The sequence below is a fragment of the Acomys minous genome, assembly GCF_964271855.1.
Source record: "Acomys minous genome assembly, chromosome: 7".
Taxonomy (NCBI): domain Eukaryota; kingdom Metazoa; phylum Chordata; class Mammalia; order Rodentia; family Muridae; genus Acomys; species Acomys minous.
The window spans coordinates 635,915-652,625 of NC_140488.1; the positions used below are offsets into that span (position 1 = coordinate 635,915).

The 16,711-nt window shown below is 41.5% G+C and overlaps 1 protein-coding gene across 1 annotated transcript in view; it reads left to right on the plus strand.

Annotated features, from left to right (window-relative positions):
- The first annotated feature begins 1,989 nt into the window (after positions 1-1,989).
- Positions 1,990-16,711, plus strand: part of MPP1 (MAGUK p55 scaffold protein 1) — a 32,258-nt gene continuing 17,536 nt past the window's right edge. The window contains exons 1-4 of the mRNA XM_084790951.1: positions 1,990-2,280; positions 13,472-13,615; positions 13,913-13,991; positions 16,130-16,215. Coding sequence (XP_084647077.1) covers positions 2,179-2,280; positions 13,472-13,615; positions 13,913-13,991; positions 16,130-16,215 — 411 coding nt within the window. The 5' untranslated portion in view covers positions 1,990-2,178. The remainder of the gene's footprint in view (positions 2,281-13,471; positions 13,616-13,912; positions 13,992-16,129; positions 16,216-16,711) is intronic.

The window sequence follows — 16,711 nt, forward strand, 5'->3', positions numbered from 1 at the left end:
ATCCACACAGATAGAACTTGATTCTTAATGCTAACCTTCCCCAGTCCATATACTCTAGTCCCTCCCCAAGGCTCTGAAATATTAGGACAAAATCATATACAACCGATTGAGAGGAATGGCTACATACTCAAGTGGGAGTCCTACAACCCCTCATGTGCCCTCCTTCGATAAGGGAAGGTTAACAGTCAACAAATCCAGTTATGATGGTGGTGGTGGCTGTCTGGATCAGAGGATAGTGCTGTACAGCATCTTTATACATTAATAATAGGAATCCTGAGGGCTGGAGAGATGCCTCTGTGGTTAAGAGTGCCGCCTTCTCTTCCAGAGGTCCTGAGTTCAAGTCCCAGCAACTACATGGTGGCTCACATGTGGCTATAATGTGATCTGATGCCGTTTTCTGGTGTGCAAGAAGACAGTGGACTCATATACATAAAATAAACAAATCTTTAAAAGAAATACTAGGAATCCTGCTAATGTAGGTTCACTATATTATATAGTGAATATATAAAAATTGGAGGGTGACCTTATGTGTTCTGCCCTATCACTCTTCACCCTATTTTCCTTAAGGGTCTCTCACTGAATCTGGAGGTATCCTGGCTGCCAACAGATCTCATAGCTCTGGGAATTCAAACTCAAGTCCTCAGGCTTGAACAGTAAGTGACCTTAACCAATGTGTCATATTCCCATTCCCTTATAGTTTGGGACTAGTTTCTTTTTGAGAAAGTGTCTGGTATAGCACAGGTTGGCTTCAGACTTACCATGTAGCAGAAGCTGGATTTAAATTCAAAATTCTCCTGTACCTACCACTCAATTACTAAGACTATAAGTATGTGACACTTTGTCTAGTTTTGTTTTTTAAATTCTTTTTCCTTTTTTTTTTTTTTTTTGAGACAAGGTATTGTGTATCACAGGTTGTCCTCAAACGTACTGAGTGACTGAATGTGACTTTGAACTTCTGGTTGTCTTACCTCCACCTCCCAGATGCTAGGAATATAGGCATGCACTGTCACGAGTACTGTGTGTAGTAATGAGAGTTGAACCTAGGGATTTTGCAAGCTAGATAGGCAGTCCATCAACTGAGATTCAGCCCCGTTGCAAAGCACATAAAGCAAGGTTCCAATTTCATCTTTTCCGGTTCTAACTTAGTTGAAAGGCTCATTTTACTCACCAAGCTATTTTGGTTTGATACCTTTGTATATGTGCACAGGTGTGATACACTGTCTATTCTGTAACTTTGCTCAATGTATCCCCTTTCTCTGAACCAATCTCTCCTTCTGTCCCCCTTCTCACTTCTCCTGTCTTCTCTTCTTCTCTTTCTCTACCTAAAAGTAATTCCTCTAGGGGGAAGGGGAGGGTATGTTATCAATCATGTGAGCTCAGTGTTTTAGGACAGGGTTCCCAAGGAGCCTTTATGTAAGTAAAACCAGTTTGCTCTTGAGGGCAATCCTCAGTGAACCTCGTACACCAATATAAATGATGGTACCTGCAGCACAGGAGCCTAAAGGCATTTTCACAAGTCTAAGCCTGGAATGGTTCATTGGTCTTGTGACCACACTGATTTAAGAGCCTTGAATCTCATCAACCCCGTACATTCTTCAGGCTCCATTGGGCAGCTGGCTGCTTCCTGATGTCCCCAAGCTATCTTGATATAAAATCCATGCCTGGGTTGCCTCAGCTAGCAACCAAGGTGCCTGCTGATTGCAACTCGTGGGTGGGAAAGAGGTGGCAGTTGCAGTAGCTGGATATTTCGGGATCCGCTCTGGTAGTTCACAGGCCAGGCTGGTAAGAGCTAGATGGAAGCTCCTGTCTGCTGATTCTATCCTTCTGGGATGCAGGCTGCGCGGTGTCAGGGCCCGCAAAGGCGTGGCCAGACCGGAGCTTCCAAACAGCACTAAATTGCATCTTCTCCAATCGCTAGGCACTGGGAAGGCCAAGGCGTGGGTGGGCTTAGGGGCGGGCCAGGGCGGGAAGTAGGCGGGGCGTGGGTTGTGTTCAGCCTAGCCCTCCGGGCTCCTAGCCTGCTGGCTTGTGACTGGCGCAGCTCTGAGTCCCTGCCTTCTCAGCCGCCTCCGCCGCCTCAGTCTCCCACGCCTCAGAGCAGGCCGCGGTTCCCTGGTTTGTGATTCCCGGGCTTAAACCTCTGCGGCTCTGGTGTCTCAGTGCCCCTGCTCCTGGGAGATGACGCTCAAGTCCAGCGAAGGCGAAGGTGGGAGCAGCATGCGCACCGCACTCTCGGACCTGTACCTGGAGCACTTGCTACAGAAGCGCAACCGACCCGAGGTTAGTGGGATCCTTGGGGTCTTCAAGGTTCGGTTGGGTCTCTGCTCCAGGCCTTTCCATCTGCTGTTTGATTTGTCCTATCTATAACCTTGTTTCCAGGTGGTTTGTCCCCGGACGGCCTGATCTTGGGTGTCCTGTCCCCTGGGTGGAGGCCTTAGCACTGGGCCGGGTTCATGCTGGGTGTGGTGGATAGTTGCCTGGGGCAGCCCTCATAGGTGAAAATCCTGAGAGGTGCTCGGGACCAAATGCGACTGAGGTTAAAAAAAAAAAAAACTTGCTCATGGATGGAAGTCGAGTAACAGAAAGACTTGAAGAAGAAAAATAAAAGACTTTAAGCAACATATCCAAGAGTAGATGTGTCTGGTTGTTTTTGAGCGCTTGTGTGCAGTTTCACAGATATGGCTGTGAAAGCCAACTTCATGCTCTGTAAAGCTCACTCAGTGGTGTCCCTCTGCATTGCATTTCAGCAGGTCCCCTGGTGCTATGTTGTAAATTAGGGTAGCCTTCACATTCCAGTGTCAGATAGTAAATAGTTATTAATTCCGGTGTCAAAGAGGTCCTCAGAGGAGGTTGTGATTATAGGTCTATGTATTCGATGTAGCATGTCTCCCCAAATTCAGCAGCTTATAATGCTGAACCCCCTCCTGACCCTGCTCCCTCTACTCTCTAGTCCCTTCTCCTGGGAGATTTATGGTGCTGCTTGTGATACAGCAAAGCTGGAAAGCTGGCTTTGTGTCAGGCATGTACAGCTACTAAACAGCATACATTACTTAGACAAAATGTTCAAAGATGATACTAGGTGAAAGTGAGGAAAATACATTAAAAAAGCCTTGCAGAGGTAGTAGCTATTATGTACTTTGATCACTTTTTTTATGAAGGGAAAAAGAGAAAAGGTGAAGAATTGGTAAGAAAAAAAAGAAAACATGTTATGACAGCTGTGTTACGGTTCCCCAATTCTGGAGCTCTGTTCCCTTTTCCCCACCTCTAGTGTCGTTTTCCCTCCCCAAGCCAGTTTTGAAGTACGGTTATTTAATCTTGCCTTTCTATGCTCCACGCCCCGAGTCCTCTTTTAGTAACACTGACAGAGCAATTCACTGTTCAGGGGAAGAACCTGTGCACCAATTAAATGTCAGCAAATTTTATCTCTTCTGCCCGGCAAGTAGGAAGACATTTTGCCTTTTTTGTTTGTTTCTTGTTTTGAGACAAGGTCTCACACTGTAGCCCAGGCTAGCTTGTAACTCACTCTGTTGCCCTGACTACCCTTGAACTCCTGATAATTCTCTTGCCTCAGTGTTCTGCATTTATAGGCATTATAGGCATGGGCCAACATGTCAGACTTCAGGACATTTTTAATGTCACAGCTAGATGGATTTATTTTCTACAGCAAGGAATTATCAGACCCCAAAATGTCATGACTACTGAAGGAAACATCTGTTCCTGATGTTCTAGTTCAGTGCCTTAAGGTGAGCAAATAAAGTGCAAAGAGCAAAACTTACGTGACAAAACGCTAATCTACCTAGGCCCCTGCGGCCACAATAAAACCAGGTTCCTGTGTGTGAGGTGTTTAAGTCTTTCTGGTTTTGAAAAGTAAAGTCACAAGGATCCTAGAAATGAAAGACAAGGGAGGAAGACTGACAGGCTCTAGCAGGTACTGAGAAAACTGGAGCAAAGACTAAATAATTTGAAAATGTTACTTTACTTTCTAGTATACATTCTCTAAAAAGACAGACCTTGAGTGGAAATAGCCTCTTCTCGAATGAAACAGGCAGACCTGAGAAGGAGCCCTTTCTCTGGTAGGCTAGTAATCAGGAGCAGACTCACTGACCTGTCCCCTACTTACTCACCCAAGCCTTGCCTTCTGCTGTTGGACATGGAATGTATGGCATTGGACCTTGGTGTCTGCACAAGCTGTTCTATCTTGCCTGTAGTCCTGTTTGCCCCTTACATCCTGAATTCTCCAAAGTGCAGGCTTCAGCACTGCTGGGTGCTCCACAGTGCTCCACAGCCTCCTCCACCTCCTTCACAGGAAACATCTGCAGCACAGTTCAAAGGGCAGCAACAGTTTCTCAAAGGAAGTTGAAATAAAAAAAAATAGATGAAAAAAGTCGGCAAGGGTGGGGGCAGGGGTAGAGGTAGTGGGGGTGAATAGAGCAAGAGCAACTACAGTTGACTTTCTCATTTAAACTAATTGGCTTCAAAACAAAGTGACAATGAACTAGTGAGCACAGGCATGAAGAAACATGAGTTCAGCCTGCTGTTAGGCTCTCTGCCAGCTGCTTCCACATGGAGAATTTAGAATGGCCAGGCCAAGGAAGTGAGTGACTCTAAATACAGAAGAGCCTAGGAACTCCTTAATACCACCTGGCAGCCTTGCGCAGTCCCCTGGCTGGGCCCATGTGATGTCACAAGTCCCCACTCTTCACATGGACATGTCTGTTTCACTTTGTGAGAGGGAAAAACCTACAACAAAAAGGTTCGAGAAGCCATGAGAAAACCTACAACTCCGCAAGGAAGTATAGAGATTAGAACTATTTAACTATAAATGATAAGAACTGGGCAGACAAAAAGGCTCAAGAATCAGGATTTTTCTGGCAGGTATTGTCTTAAAAATCATACATTAACTAGAGCTTTGTTTTTCAGGCACTAAATACATATATCAATCCAAAGGCCACATGTTGAAATGTCCTTGGCTGATTTGCTTTATCTGCTCAGTGCACTCTTGACACACGCACAGGCTTCTTCCACTGAACTGAAACAGGAAACTCAGGCAGCTCCACTCCACCCCAACAGCAGACTGTATTTCCAAATACTTGGCTCTTGGTTCCTATATAGCCACTAGACCAGTGTCGGGACTGTGTATAAAACAACACTCATTACATTTACCCATTCTGTTTGTTTTTATTATTTCTTTGTTTCTTTATTTTTTTTTCCAAGACGTGGTCTCACTGGGTAGCCTTGGATGGCCTGGAACTCACTATGTAGATCAGGATAGCTTCATATTCAGAGATCTGTTTGCCTCTGCCTCTGGAGTGCTGGGATTTAAAGCATGCCTTTAATCCTACCATGCCTGGCAGGTTTTTGTTTGTTTGTTTGTTTGTTTGCTTTGCTTTGCTTTTTAAATAGAGTCTCATTGTATAGCCTAGGCAGCCCTTCTTATCTCAGCCTCCTGAGAACTGAGCTTACAAGCCTGTACCACCAGGCCTAGCTGACCAAAATTAAATTCTTATCTCTACCTTGGGATCAATATTTGAGGCAAAAAATAAGGCTTTGAAACCACTTTCAGTAAAATAATTTAGAAGCCTTAGACTCCAGGAGCTAAATACAAGCAGAGAATTCAGAATTTAAGAAGACAACACGATACCAGTCCTTGTTTTGTGGCCCAGGATTGTTGCAAACTCACTGTATATTCCAGGTTGCCCTCAGCTTATCTTCCTTCCGCTGCCTCCCATGTGCTAGGATTACAGTTATGTGCTACCACACCTCGTTTACAAATAAGACTTTATTGAAACTGTATAATAAAATTTGAAACTGGTTAGACTGATATTTCTTACTTTCTTCTCTTTCAAAATTAGTCTAGCTATTTATAGGTCTATGCTCTTCCTTAATGTTTACTTTTTTGTTGTTTTTTTTTGTTTTGTTTTGTTTTTCGAGACAGGGTTTCCCTGTGTATCCTTGGCTGGCCTGGATACACTCTGTAGACCAGGCTGGCCTTGAACTTAGTATGTATATAATATTCTGCCTGCACATACTTTTGCACACCAGAAGAGGGCACCAGGTATCATTGTAGATGGTTGTGAACCACCGTGTGGTTGCTGGGAATTGAACTTAGGACCTTTGGAAGAACAGATGGTGCTCTTAACCTCTGAGCCATCTCTCCAACCCAAATGTTTATAATTTTTAAAATGTCAAATTGTTTAGAGGTACTTTGAGTATAACTTGCACAGACCAGGTGAGCAAAACCGCTTATATATAAGAAAAATAAGACCCCAGGTACTGGGTTATTGGCAGGTGACAGCAGCCTCTGGTCCTAGGCAGAAGTGGAGAAAATGATAGCTGGGTCACCTTGACTGAGTTCCCTGATATTTTAAACTAAAAATCAAAGATACATAGTCACAATAAAGAAATGTATAGCTGGACATTGCCAAACCTTTAATCCCAGAACTAGGGGTGGGGAGCATTGGGGGAGGCAGGAGGATCCCTGTGAGTTTGAGGCCAGCTTGGTCTACAGAGCTAATTCCAGGACAGCTAGGGCCACACAGTGAAACTGTCTTGAGCCACACACACCCTGGAAAAAAAAGAAAGAAAAGAAAAGGAAAATTATATTTATTTTTAAAAATTTGCTGTCCAAGCAGTGCAGATACTACCTTTGATGCTCACCTTTCTAAGCAGGTGCTTTCTTCATTTTTTTTAACCTTCTCAGCCTCTATCACATATATATCTTTATGTGTCATAGTGCTTGCATTTACAATGTGCTCTTTATAACTTTCAGGATTTGTCTGTGGGTGGATTCCAAAATGTGAAAGTCAGTAAGTGGTTTTTACATTGTTGTAATTATTTGCTGCACTGATGTTCCACTTTTCCAGATCCCTGATATTGTTTGGGATGGCAAGCTGTCCAAAATTTATTTTATTTTATTTTATTTTATTTTATTTATTGCAGTTTGAGATGGTTGTGGGGCTGTAGCTCTGGCCAATGGGACAAGAAAAGCTCTTTTCTGGGAAAGTTCTGAGCTGGGTCCAATTGACCTGGTCCCTCTGCCCATCTTTTGTTTTTGTTTTGTTTTCAAGACAGGGTTTCTCTGTGTAGCCTTGCCTGCCTTGGACTCAGTTTGTAGACCAGGCCGGCCTCAAACTCACAGAAATCTGCCTGCCTCTGCCTCCCGAGTGCTGGCGTGCACCACCACACCTGGCTTCCCTCTGCCCTTCTTGCCTTGCGAGTGAAGCTGATCAATAGTCACAGCTTTTGGATATGTGTTTGCAACCTATGACTCGCTTCTTTCTGGGATTTCTGACCTCAGGCTGATGCTTTGTAAAATAGTATGGCACTCCTTCTCAGCTAAAGGTTTGAGTGATCAGTAACTTTTCCTTTGCCTGCTTTCTGTCTTTTAGAAAGTCATTGAATGAAATATCTTATCCCTGGTCATTTTAAAAAATGTTTTCTTTGTAGATGTGGAAAGTGTATGTGCTCTTTCTATCTCCCACTTTGCTCTGAAAATCTGGGTGTGGTGGTATGTGCCTATCTATAATCTTGGTGTTTGGGAGTCTGAGTTAAGTGGATTCTGATTCCAGCCTCCCTTGGGGTACATAATGCGACCCTATCTTAAAAGGTTCAAACTAATAGACTAAGGTGTGAGGGAGGGGGAGATCCACACTAGTACTCAGGTTGCCAACTTGACTGGAAATCCTACTCATGGCAGAAAATTTTATCTTGCCAAATATAGAGAGGAATGTGTTTTTCTGAATAGAAGTTAATCATTGTGACATAGAAATAAAGGGATACAAGAGGATCTGAAGGCTGATCATATTCTTTTGTAGCTTCTTTCAGTATTGCACACAGCAACATACTAACCATACCCCATATTTACCAAGAGCTTTGAAGTATTATGTCATTCTGTTACTATCCTCATTTTTACAGTTGAAGAAAGAAAAGTGCAAGAAGATCGAGAATCTAAAGTTAGCCAGGCCGTAGTGGCGCACACCTTTAATCCCAGCACTCGGGGAGTTCGAGGCTGGCCTGGTCTACAGAGTGAGTCCAGGACAACCAAGGCTGTTATAAAGAGAAACCCTGTCTTGAAAAAACCAAAACCAAAAACAACCAAGAAAGAAAGAATCCAAAGTTACCCAGCCATTAGTAAAAGAGCCAGGAATCTAACCCAGACAGTGTATTTTTCTGTTAAGATGTGTGTTCCAGGTTTTCAAGTTCTACTTAATATTTTTTGCTAAGTTATTTTCTTTTTTCTTTTCTTTCTTTCTTTCTTTCTTTCTTTTTTTTTTTTTTTTGAGACAGGGTTTCTCTGTGTTAGCCTTGGCTGTCCTGAACTCACTCTGTAGACCAGGCTGGCCTCGAAGTCACAGCGATCCACCTGCCTCTGCCTCCTGAGTGCTAGGATTTCGGGCGTGCGCCACCACACCCGGCTAAGTTATTTTATTAAAGTAACAAAAACACATAATGCATAATTTGGAAGATATGGTGAGTAAAGTTAGCCCATGAAGGCAATTTACTTCCCACTGTATCTTGTAGCCAACCAATTTCTCCTTCCTAGAAACAACCACTGTTCCCTCCAGAGATTATTTGTATGTGTCTAAGTAAATGTGAATACATTTATGTTGAAGCTAGCATAATTGTCTTCACATTGTTGTATTTTCCACATAAAAAGATGGTTTTAAAATTACCTCAGAGCCTCCTTGTAATGGCTACATAGTGTCTTCTTATGCAGTGACTATAGTATCATTAAATTGTTTGTTGTAGAACACATAGGAACTATGTGAAGTTCTGTGTTGGTGGGGATTCTAAGTTAATTTTCAAATTACAACCTATTTTCAACAATTTTGTTGCAACATAATTGCCATATGACAGTGTCATGTGAGTTTGGGGACATTTTAGCTGCCAAACAAGGCAGTTTCTCTTTCTTAACACTTCCCTCATCTGAGGTTACCCAGCAAATGACAATGAGTCAGTCTTCACTGTCCTTTTAGTTAGAAAGGAAGCAATAAATTAAGATGTCTTAGTTTGTGTAAATCACACCTATGTTATAAGACATCTCTTCTTAAAGTTCTAGGATAGACCTCCTTGTCTGTCATCTTTGCATCCTTGTCCTTTTTGGACCAATTACTGAACTCATCCCAGGACTATATGTATTCCTACTCAAGGCTTCTTCTTTCCCCCAGAAAAATGAATGGTAAAAGAATACTTTTCACAGCTCTGCTTATTGAGAAGGCCTTTCACAACTCACTGGTGTCCTTGAGGGCTATATGTTGTTAGTATATAGCTGTTTATACTAGTTCTTTCTCCTCTGATTTTTCTTTGTTGTTTTTGATTTATTATTTTATGCACAAACATTTGTGGGCTAAGAAAGGCAAGATGTAGGGCTAGAGATATCCCAGTATAATTTCCAGTTTATGTGCTTACCTGCAGGTATAAGAGCTTCAATTACAGATTCAATGGCTTGCCTTTTTACTCTTAAAAAAACTGCTCCCAGGGCTGGAGAGATGGCTCAGCAGTTAAGAGCACAGACTGCTGTTCTAGAGGTCCTGAGTTCAAGTCCCAGCACCCACATGGTGGCTCACAGCCATTTATAATGTGATCTGATGCCCTCTTCTGGCCTAAAGGTGTACTAGCAGGCAGAAAACTGTATACATAATCAAACAAACAAACAAACAAATCTTTGGCCAGGCGTGGTGGCGCACGCCTTTAATCCAGCACTCGGGAGGCAGAGGTGGGCAGAGCGCTGTGAGTTCGAGGCCAGCCTGGTCTACAAAGTGAGTCCAGGACAGCCAAGGTTAACACAGAGAGACCCTGTCTCGGAAAAAAAAACCCAAAAAAACAAAACAAAACAAAAAAACTCCTCCCTCCCCCCCCCCGTATGTGCACATGCATGTGTTATATGTATATATGCATACAAATGTATGCAACCATGCACTAACACAGAGGACATATGTCCTGTCACTTTTTATATTACTTCCTTGAAACAGGGTCTCTTAATGAACCTCGACCTGCACTGGTGGCCTGTAAGCCCTGCTGGTTCTCTTTTATATGCCCAGACAGTGCTGGAATTATAAATGACCATGCTGAGCTTTTTATGTGGGTGTTGGGGATTTCAACTCAAGTAATTGTGTGTGGACAGCGAATACTCTTACCTACTGAGCAAACCCCTAACCCCCTATTTTATTGTCCTACTCTTTAAAAAATAATTATTTCTTGTTTATGGATATAAGTATTTTCACCTGTGTGTACATGTGTGCACCACCTGTGTGTCTCATGCCCACAGAGGCCAGAAGAGGGCATCAGATGCTCTAGAGCTGGGGTTACAGATGCTTGTGAGCTATCATGTGGGTGCTAGGAACCAAACACAGGTCCCTTGCAAGACCAATAAGTGCTCTTAACCACTGAGTAATCTCTCCAGGTCTTCTTTTTACTCTCTTAATGCTGTTCTTCACCAATATTATTTGGAAAAATTCAAACTTACTTGTTGCTGTTAATTTAAAGGTGGGGTCTAATAAATACTTATTATTAGCTGTATAATTATTATAGCAGTATGTCCTAATTCATTATCAATCAATCAAAGACCGGACACATGTTGTATTTTAGAGTAGCCTTGATTCACCTGGGGCATGGCAGATTTTAATCCCCTAAACTACCTTCCATATCTCTCTGCCCCCATCCCATGCCATCTGCTTCTAATAATTTCTACCAAGCTACCTCCCATCCATAATCCCATATACTTGCTAATTATCATCATCTGGGCCAAGTCTCCATCCACGCCAGCCGTGTGCTTCTTCTCCACCTCATCCATGGCAGCAGCAGCCTCCTACCTTCTCCTCTTCCTCTGCTGTCTCTTCTCCTTCCCAAGATCCTTTTCAACCCCAAGGGAAACCTTGGCCACCCCTACCTTCTTCTGGCCCTGCCCAGGTATCAGCTTTATATTGGTCAAACAGGGAGGCAAGGTTACACAGTGTCAAGGTAGCAAGCAGACCTTGGGAGCCAGTAATCAGCATCAAAATATATCAATCTCCAACACTTACTGGGGAAAAAAACCCTTTTTATCATTCTGTCTTCTATAATTGACATATTGCTTTGTTTGCCTTAGCACATAGGTACCTAAAACCATCTATCTATCTCTCCGCTTTTTTCATATTTTAAAACAAGGTGAAGATGTCAGAGTGCTTCACCCCGAAGAGCTTCAGTGTATATATCACTGCCTAGCGTTCAGTATTGTTTGTGGTTTCTTTTTAAGGTAAGATTCACATACAGTAAAACGCACACATTTAGAATATGCTATTTTACACTGTGTCACAGTATAGAATACTACCAGCACTCCAGGTGTCTCATGCCAGCCCTGTCCCTTCAAGACAACTACTCTTTTTATTATTTATACCTACTTTGCTTGTTCTAAAATCTCACATAAATTTTATCATATTATATATATTCTTTTTTAATAGGACTGCCATTTTTCAATGGGTTTCTGAATTCATTCCTATTATTTTGTAGTTTGAGCTCTTGAACGCATGGACAACTCTCTTGTGCATTCTCCTGTGTTTCAACACCTGTATTGTTTCCTTTTGGGTAGACTATTGGAAACATAAGCTGCTGTGTACATCTGCATTCAAGTTTCTGTGTGGACAAATGTTTTCTTTCATCTTTGATGGATTCCAAAGGGTAGGATTACTGGACCATAGAGTAAGTGGGTTTTTTATTTTATTTTAGACTTCTAGTAGACAGGTATAGGCATTCTGTTGTTTGGAGGTTTTATTTATTGTTTGAGACAGGGTCTCCTGTGTAGACTTGACTGGACTTGAACTCTCTGTGTAGCTGAGGCTGGTCTTGAACTTGCAGCAGTCCTGTCTCTTCCTCTTGAGTGCTGGTATTACAGGCATGGATTATCACTCCTGGCCTCTGTGGTTCTAATTTAATCTATGCTTCCTTGGTTACTGTGATGTGGACCACTTTTTCATGTGTTTATATGTAGCCATATATCTTTTCTAATGGGGATTCTGTTCAAATATTTTGTCTTTTTGGGGAAGGGATTGTACCTTTGGCTATCCTGGACTCACTCTGTAGTCCAGGCTGGCCTCGAACTCACAGTGACCCACTTGCCTCTGCCTCCTGAGTGCTGGGATTAAAGGCGTGCACTCCCACACCCATATCATTGAACTTTTATCGTCTTGTTATTGAGTTGTAATTATTTTTATATATTCTGCGTACAAGTCCTTTGTTAGATTGCAAACTTTTAATCTCAGGCCTCATCATGCCTTTCCAGTTTCTTGTTTATTGAGATGAGGTATCGCTGTGTTGCTCATCCTAATCTCAAATTCCTGGTTGAGCTCAAGCCATTCTGCTGTGTCAGCCTCCTAAATAAAGGGAGTAGTGTGCTTAGCTCTTATGTATCTGGTTTTTGTTGTTGTTGTTGTTGTTATGAGATAGGGTCTTATTTTGTAGCCTAGGCTAACCTTGAATTTGCTATGTAGTACAAGCTGGAGCCAAACCCCTGCCCCCTACTCCCAAATGCTGCGATTACAGGGTCTACCACTAAGATCTGCTGTTCATGTTTGTGCCTCTATTTAGAGGAAATGACATTTTTTTTAATTCAGTTTTTTGCTTTGCAGCCCAGGCTGGCCTCGAGATCATGAATGTCTAGCCTCTGCTTCCTTATGTGCTTTTTGATTTAAAAAAATTTAGTTTTGATAAAAATCAGTTCTTTTATTTTATGGTTACTGACCTTTCTGTCTAGTCTGCAAACACTTCACATAATTCAGTGGAATCTTTTGGTGAACACATTTCTTAACTTTCAAATCATTTATCTTTCAGATTTTATTTTATGCCTAGTTTTCATGTCATGTATTATGAAATATTTTTACCTACTTTAAGGTATTGAAGGTATGTTTTTTTTCCTCAAAGCTTATCTGCTTTACCTTTCACATTTGTATCAAGAACCCATCTGCAACTGAGATTTGTATGTGAACTGAGTTATGAGTCAGGTTAAAATCCTTTTTCTGATCTTTTCCTGATTGATAACACACTGCTTATCATGCCAAGAAAGATCAACTAGGTCTTAAACTGCTCAAAGTGCCTGATGCTGTGGGGAATGGAAGTGGCTCTTGACATTCATGCTTACCTTACTTTCTTCTCTGCACTTGTCCTCTTTTTCCTCTTCCCACCTTAGTTAATTAATACCCACTCAGGATCTTTGCTGTCTTAGGTATGCATTTGTGCATACCATATTAGAGATGTAACAAGAATAAATTAATAAAGTAAAAAAAAAAAAAAAAGAAGCCCTTCGGGCCTGAAGTACTTTAGGATTCAGAACTTAAATTCATTTTTATGTGTATGGTTGATTTGGCTACATGTATGTCTGATTATAGCATGCATGTCTGTATCAGCAGAGGTGAGAAAAGGACATTAGATCCCCTGCAACTTGATTGATTGTCAGCCTTTGCTGCTTATTTTATCCACTAATCTGTTTTTTATTTGACAGACTGCTTTGAATCAGTTGAATGTTGCTACTGAGGACATGTACACCAATGGGTCCACCGCTCCAGGTAGCCCTGCCCATGCTAAAGGTCAGGAAGCAAGAAAAGTTCGTCTCATACAGTTTGAGAAGATGACAGAAGAGCCCATGGTAATCTCTTATCCTATTGTCAGTCATCATTTACACTCTACTGTTGAAGTCATTAGGCCATAAGACTATATTCCAAAGGCCACTCACCAACTTGTACAATCGGCCACCTTCACTACTGTGTTTATTTTTCCCCTATCTCAAGTTCTTTTCAAAGCAAGCTTCTTGCTTTTCCTAACTGAGAACCACTCATGATATAGGTGGAAATGGTTTTCACTGCAAAATCTCCTTAAGATGCTTCAAAGATATCTCCAGGAACAACTTAAAACAAAGTTTACATTTTCACTGCCTTTATTCCAGGGAATCACTTTGAAGCTGAATGAAAAACAGTCATGTACTGTGGCAAGAATTCTCCATGGTGGTATGATTCATAGACAAGGTACTCTGGCAGGGAGGAGGGATCTGAAGTCTAATTTTATCCTGGGATTAATTATTTATACTCTGTTTAGTGGTGTGGGAAATGAAGCTTATAGTCCTCAAAACTGATAGCATTTTTGTGAGAGTTCCAAGAGATTCTTTGGCTTAACAATTGGCTCTTTTTTTAAAAAAAGATTATTTATTTATTATTATGTATACAGTGCTCTGCAGGCCAGAAGAGGGCATTAGATTACATTATAGATGGTTGTGAGCCACCATGTGGTTGCTGGGAATTGAACCCAGGACCCCTGGAACAGCAGTCGGTGTGCTTAACCTCTGAGCCATTTCTCCAGCCCACAATTGGTTCTTTAAACCTAGTGTGGTGTTACATGCCCTAATCCCAGCACTTGGGAGGCAGAGGCAAGTGGATCTCTCTGAGTTCGAGGCCAGCCTGGTCTACAGAGTGAGTTCCAGGACAGCCAAGAGTACACGGAGAAACCCTGTCTTGAAAAAAACAAAACAAAACAAAACAAACACCCTACTGGACTCTTTAGAAAATGTCATGATAAGATCTTAGTATGAATTACTTAGTATCGCCCCTTCTTTCTTTCTCTTTCCTTCTTTTTCTTTCTTTCTTTTTTCTTTTTCTTTTCTTTTTTTTTTATAGAGCTCTGTTTAGACCAGGCTGGCCTCAAACTCATAGAGATCTATATGCATGCCTCTGTACACCACCACACCCAGCTCCTCTGCACCTTCTTATATATTTTCCTATTTAATTAATAAGTGACTCATGTGCCCATTACATATGACTGATATGTAACAGTAAAGAAAGCTGTATCTCTACCATCCTGGAGCTAACAGCTTAAATGAGGAAACCAAATTTAAGCAATTATTATTAACTATTGTATTTTCCTAATGCTAAAGTGCCAACAATTGTCAGATGCATCATTTACTAAAATATATTTTAGGGAGCAATGAGAGACCAGAATAATAAGTTAAAATAGAACAGATTTTCAGCAGCTGGGGTTAGGGTTATTCCAGTGAGTCTCTTCTCTCCTTACCTCCCGCCCTTTTACGTTTAGCTATGTTTTTTAAAAAAAACATTTATTTATTTATTAAATACACAGTGCTTTATCTGCATGTACACCTGCAGGCCAGAAGAGGGCACCAGCTCACATTATAAATTTTGCTGGGAATTGAACTCAGGACCCTTTGGAAAAACAGACAGTGTTCTTAACCTCTGAGCCATCTCTCTAGTCCCTTAACTATTTTTTTTTAAGTTCAAGGTAACATGACATGAATTTGGTAACCCTGCTTCACATGGGGTTTTTGTTTGTTCGTTTTGTTTTTGAGACAGGGTCTCTCTGTGTAGCCTTGGCTGTCCTGGACTCACTTTGTAGATCAGGCTGGCCTTGAACTCACAGCGATCCGCTTGCCTCTGCCTCCCGAGTGCTAGTATCACAGGTGTGTTTTACCATATCCAGCTCTTCACATAGAATTTTAACATTGACTAACCATAAGAGCACATTGGAAGTTTAATTTAACAATAACAAAGAAACATTGGACTCACTGGATAATGGGGGTACTGAGGTCTTTCCCTGGCTTTGTTGTTCTTTTTAGTATATACATATGTCCAATTCTCCTGGAGTTGGCGGCTATTCTAAGTCCAGGAATTCAAGGATGAGATGATTTTACACAACTCTTGGATGACTTATATGAAGAAGGATGAGGCAGTATTGAACTACCTAGATGGAGTCAGAACAATGTTTATTTTTTATCTCTCTTAATTGACTATTCCTAATATCTGAGTTTTATTTATTTTATAAATGCCCAAAATTGGGCTGGAGAGATGGCTCAGTTGTTAAGAGCACTGGCTGTTCTTCCAGAGGTCCCAAGTTCAACTCCCAGCAACCACATGGTGGCTCAGGACCATCTAAAGTGAGATCTGGCGCCCTCTTCTGGCCGGCAGGTGTACATGCAGGCAGAATACTTACTGTACAAATAATAAATAAATAAATCTTTAAAAAAAAAAAAGAAAGAAAGAAAGAAAAATGCCCGAAATTGTAGTTTTGCTTATGTCGTATTCTTGAGGTATACTAACAGCTCTTGTTTGAATTTTCATTCTTTTGTATATTGAGTATGTTGTTTGTTTAATGGCAGGCTCCCTTCATGTGGGGGATGAGATTCTAGAAATCAATGGTACAAATGTGACTAATCACTCAGTAGACCAGCTGCAGAAGGCAATGGTGAGTATTTTTTTCTGCACTAGATAAATATTGTTTTATGTGTTCATGAAGGGCACTGGTGTCACTGTATCTCATTTCTCTGCAAAAGCAGAGAGGGCAGTTATCACTTCTGATCTTCTGATATTCTGTCCAAGAAATGATATTCCTCTGCTTTCCTTTAGTAAAACTGCAAAGCAGGGCCAATAACTGAGAACGTCAACCTCATAAAATGACAAGAATATTGAGCTGGGTATGTGGTGTTTACTGATATTTCTGAACCCCTGCTTTGCTTTATTCTTGCTCTCCAGCTTTGAGCAGGTGGATTAGGTTTTCTCAGTCTGTAGTCCCAGAGTCTGTTATATGCAGTACTGTGCTTGATGTTGTGCTGCTTCTCCTGGTTGCCTCTCCTGATTCTTTCCCATCTTTCTTGATTCTGTCTTGTGCCTCAGCAGGCTTGATTTTAATGTCTATATCAGCTGGGCTTCAGTGGATTCTGCAATTAGTAAAAATTTTTGTG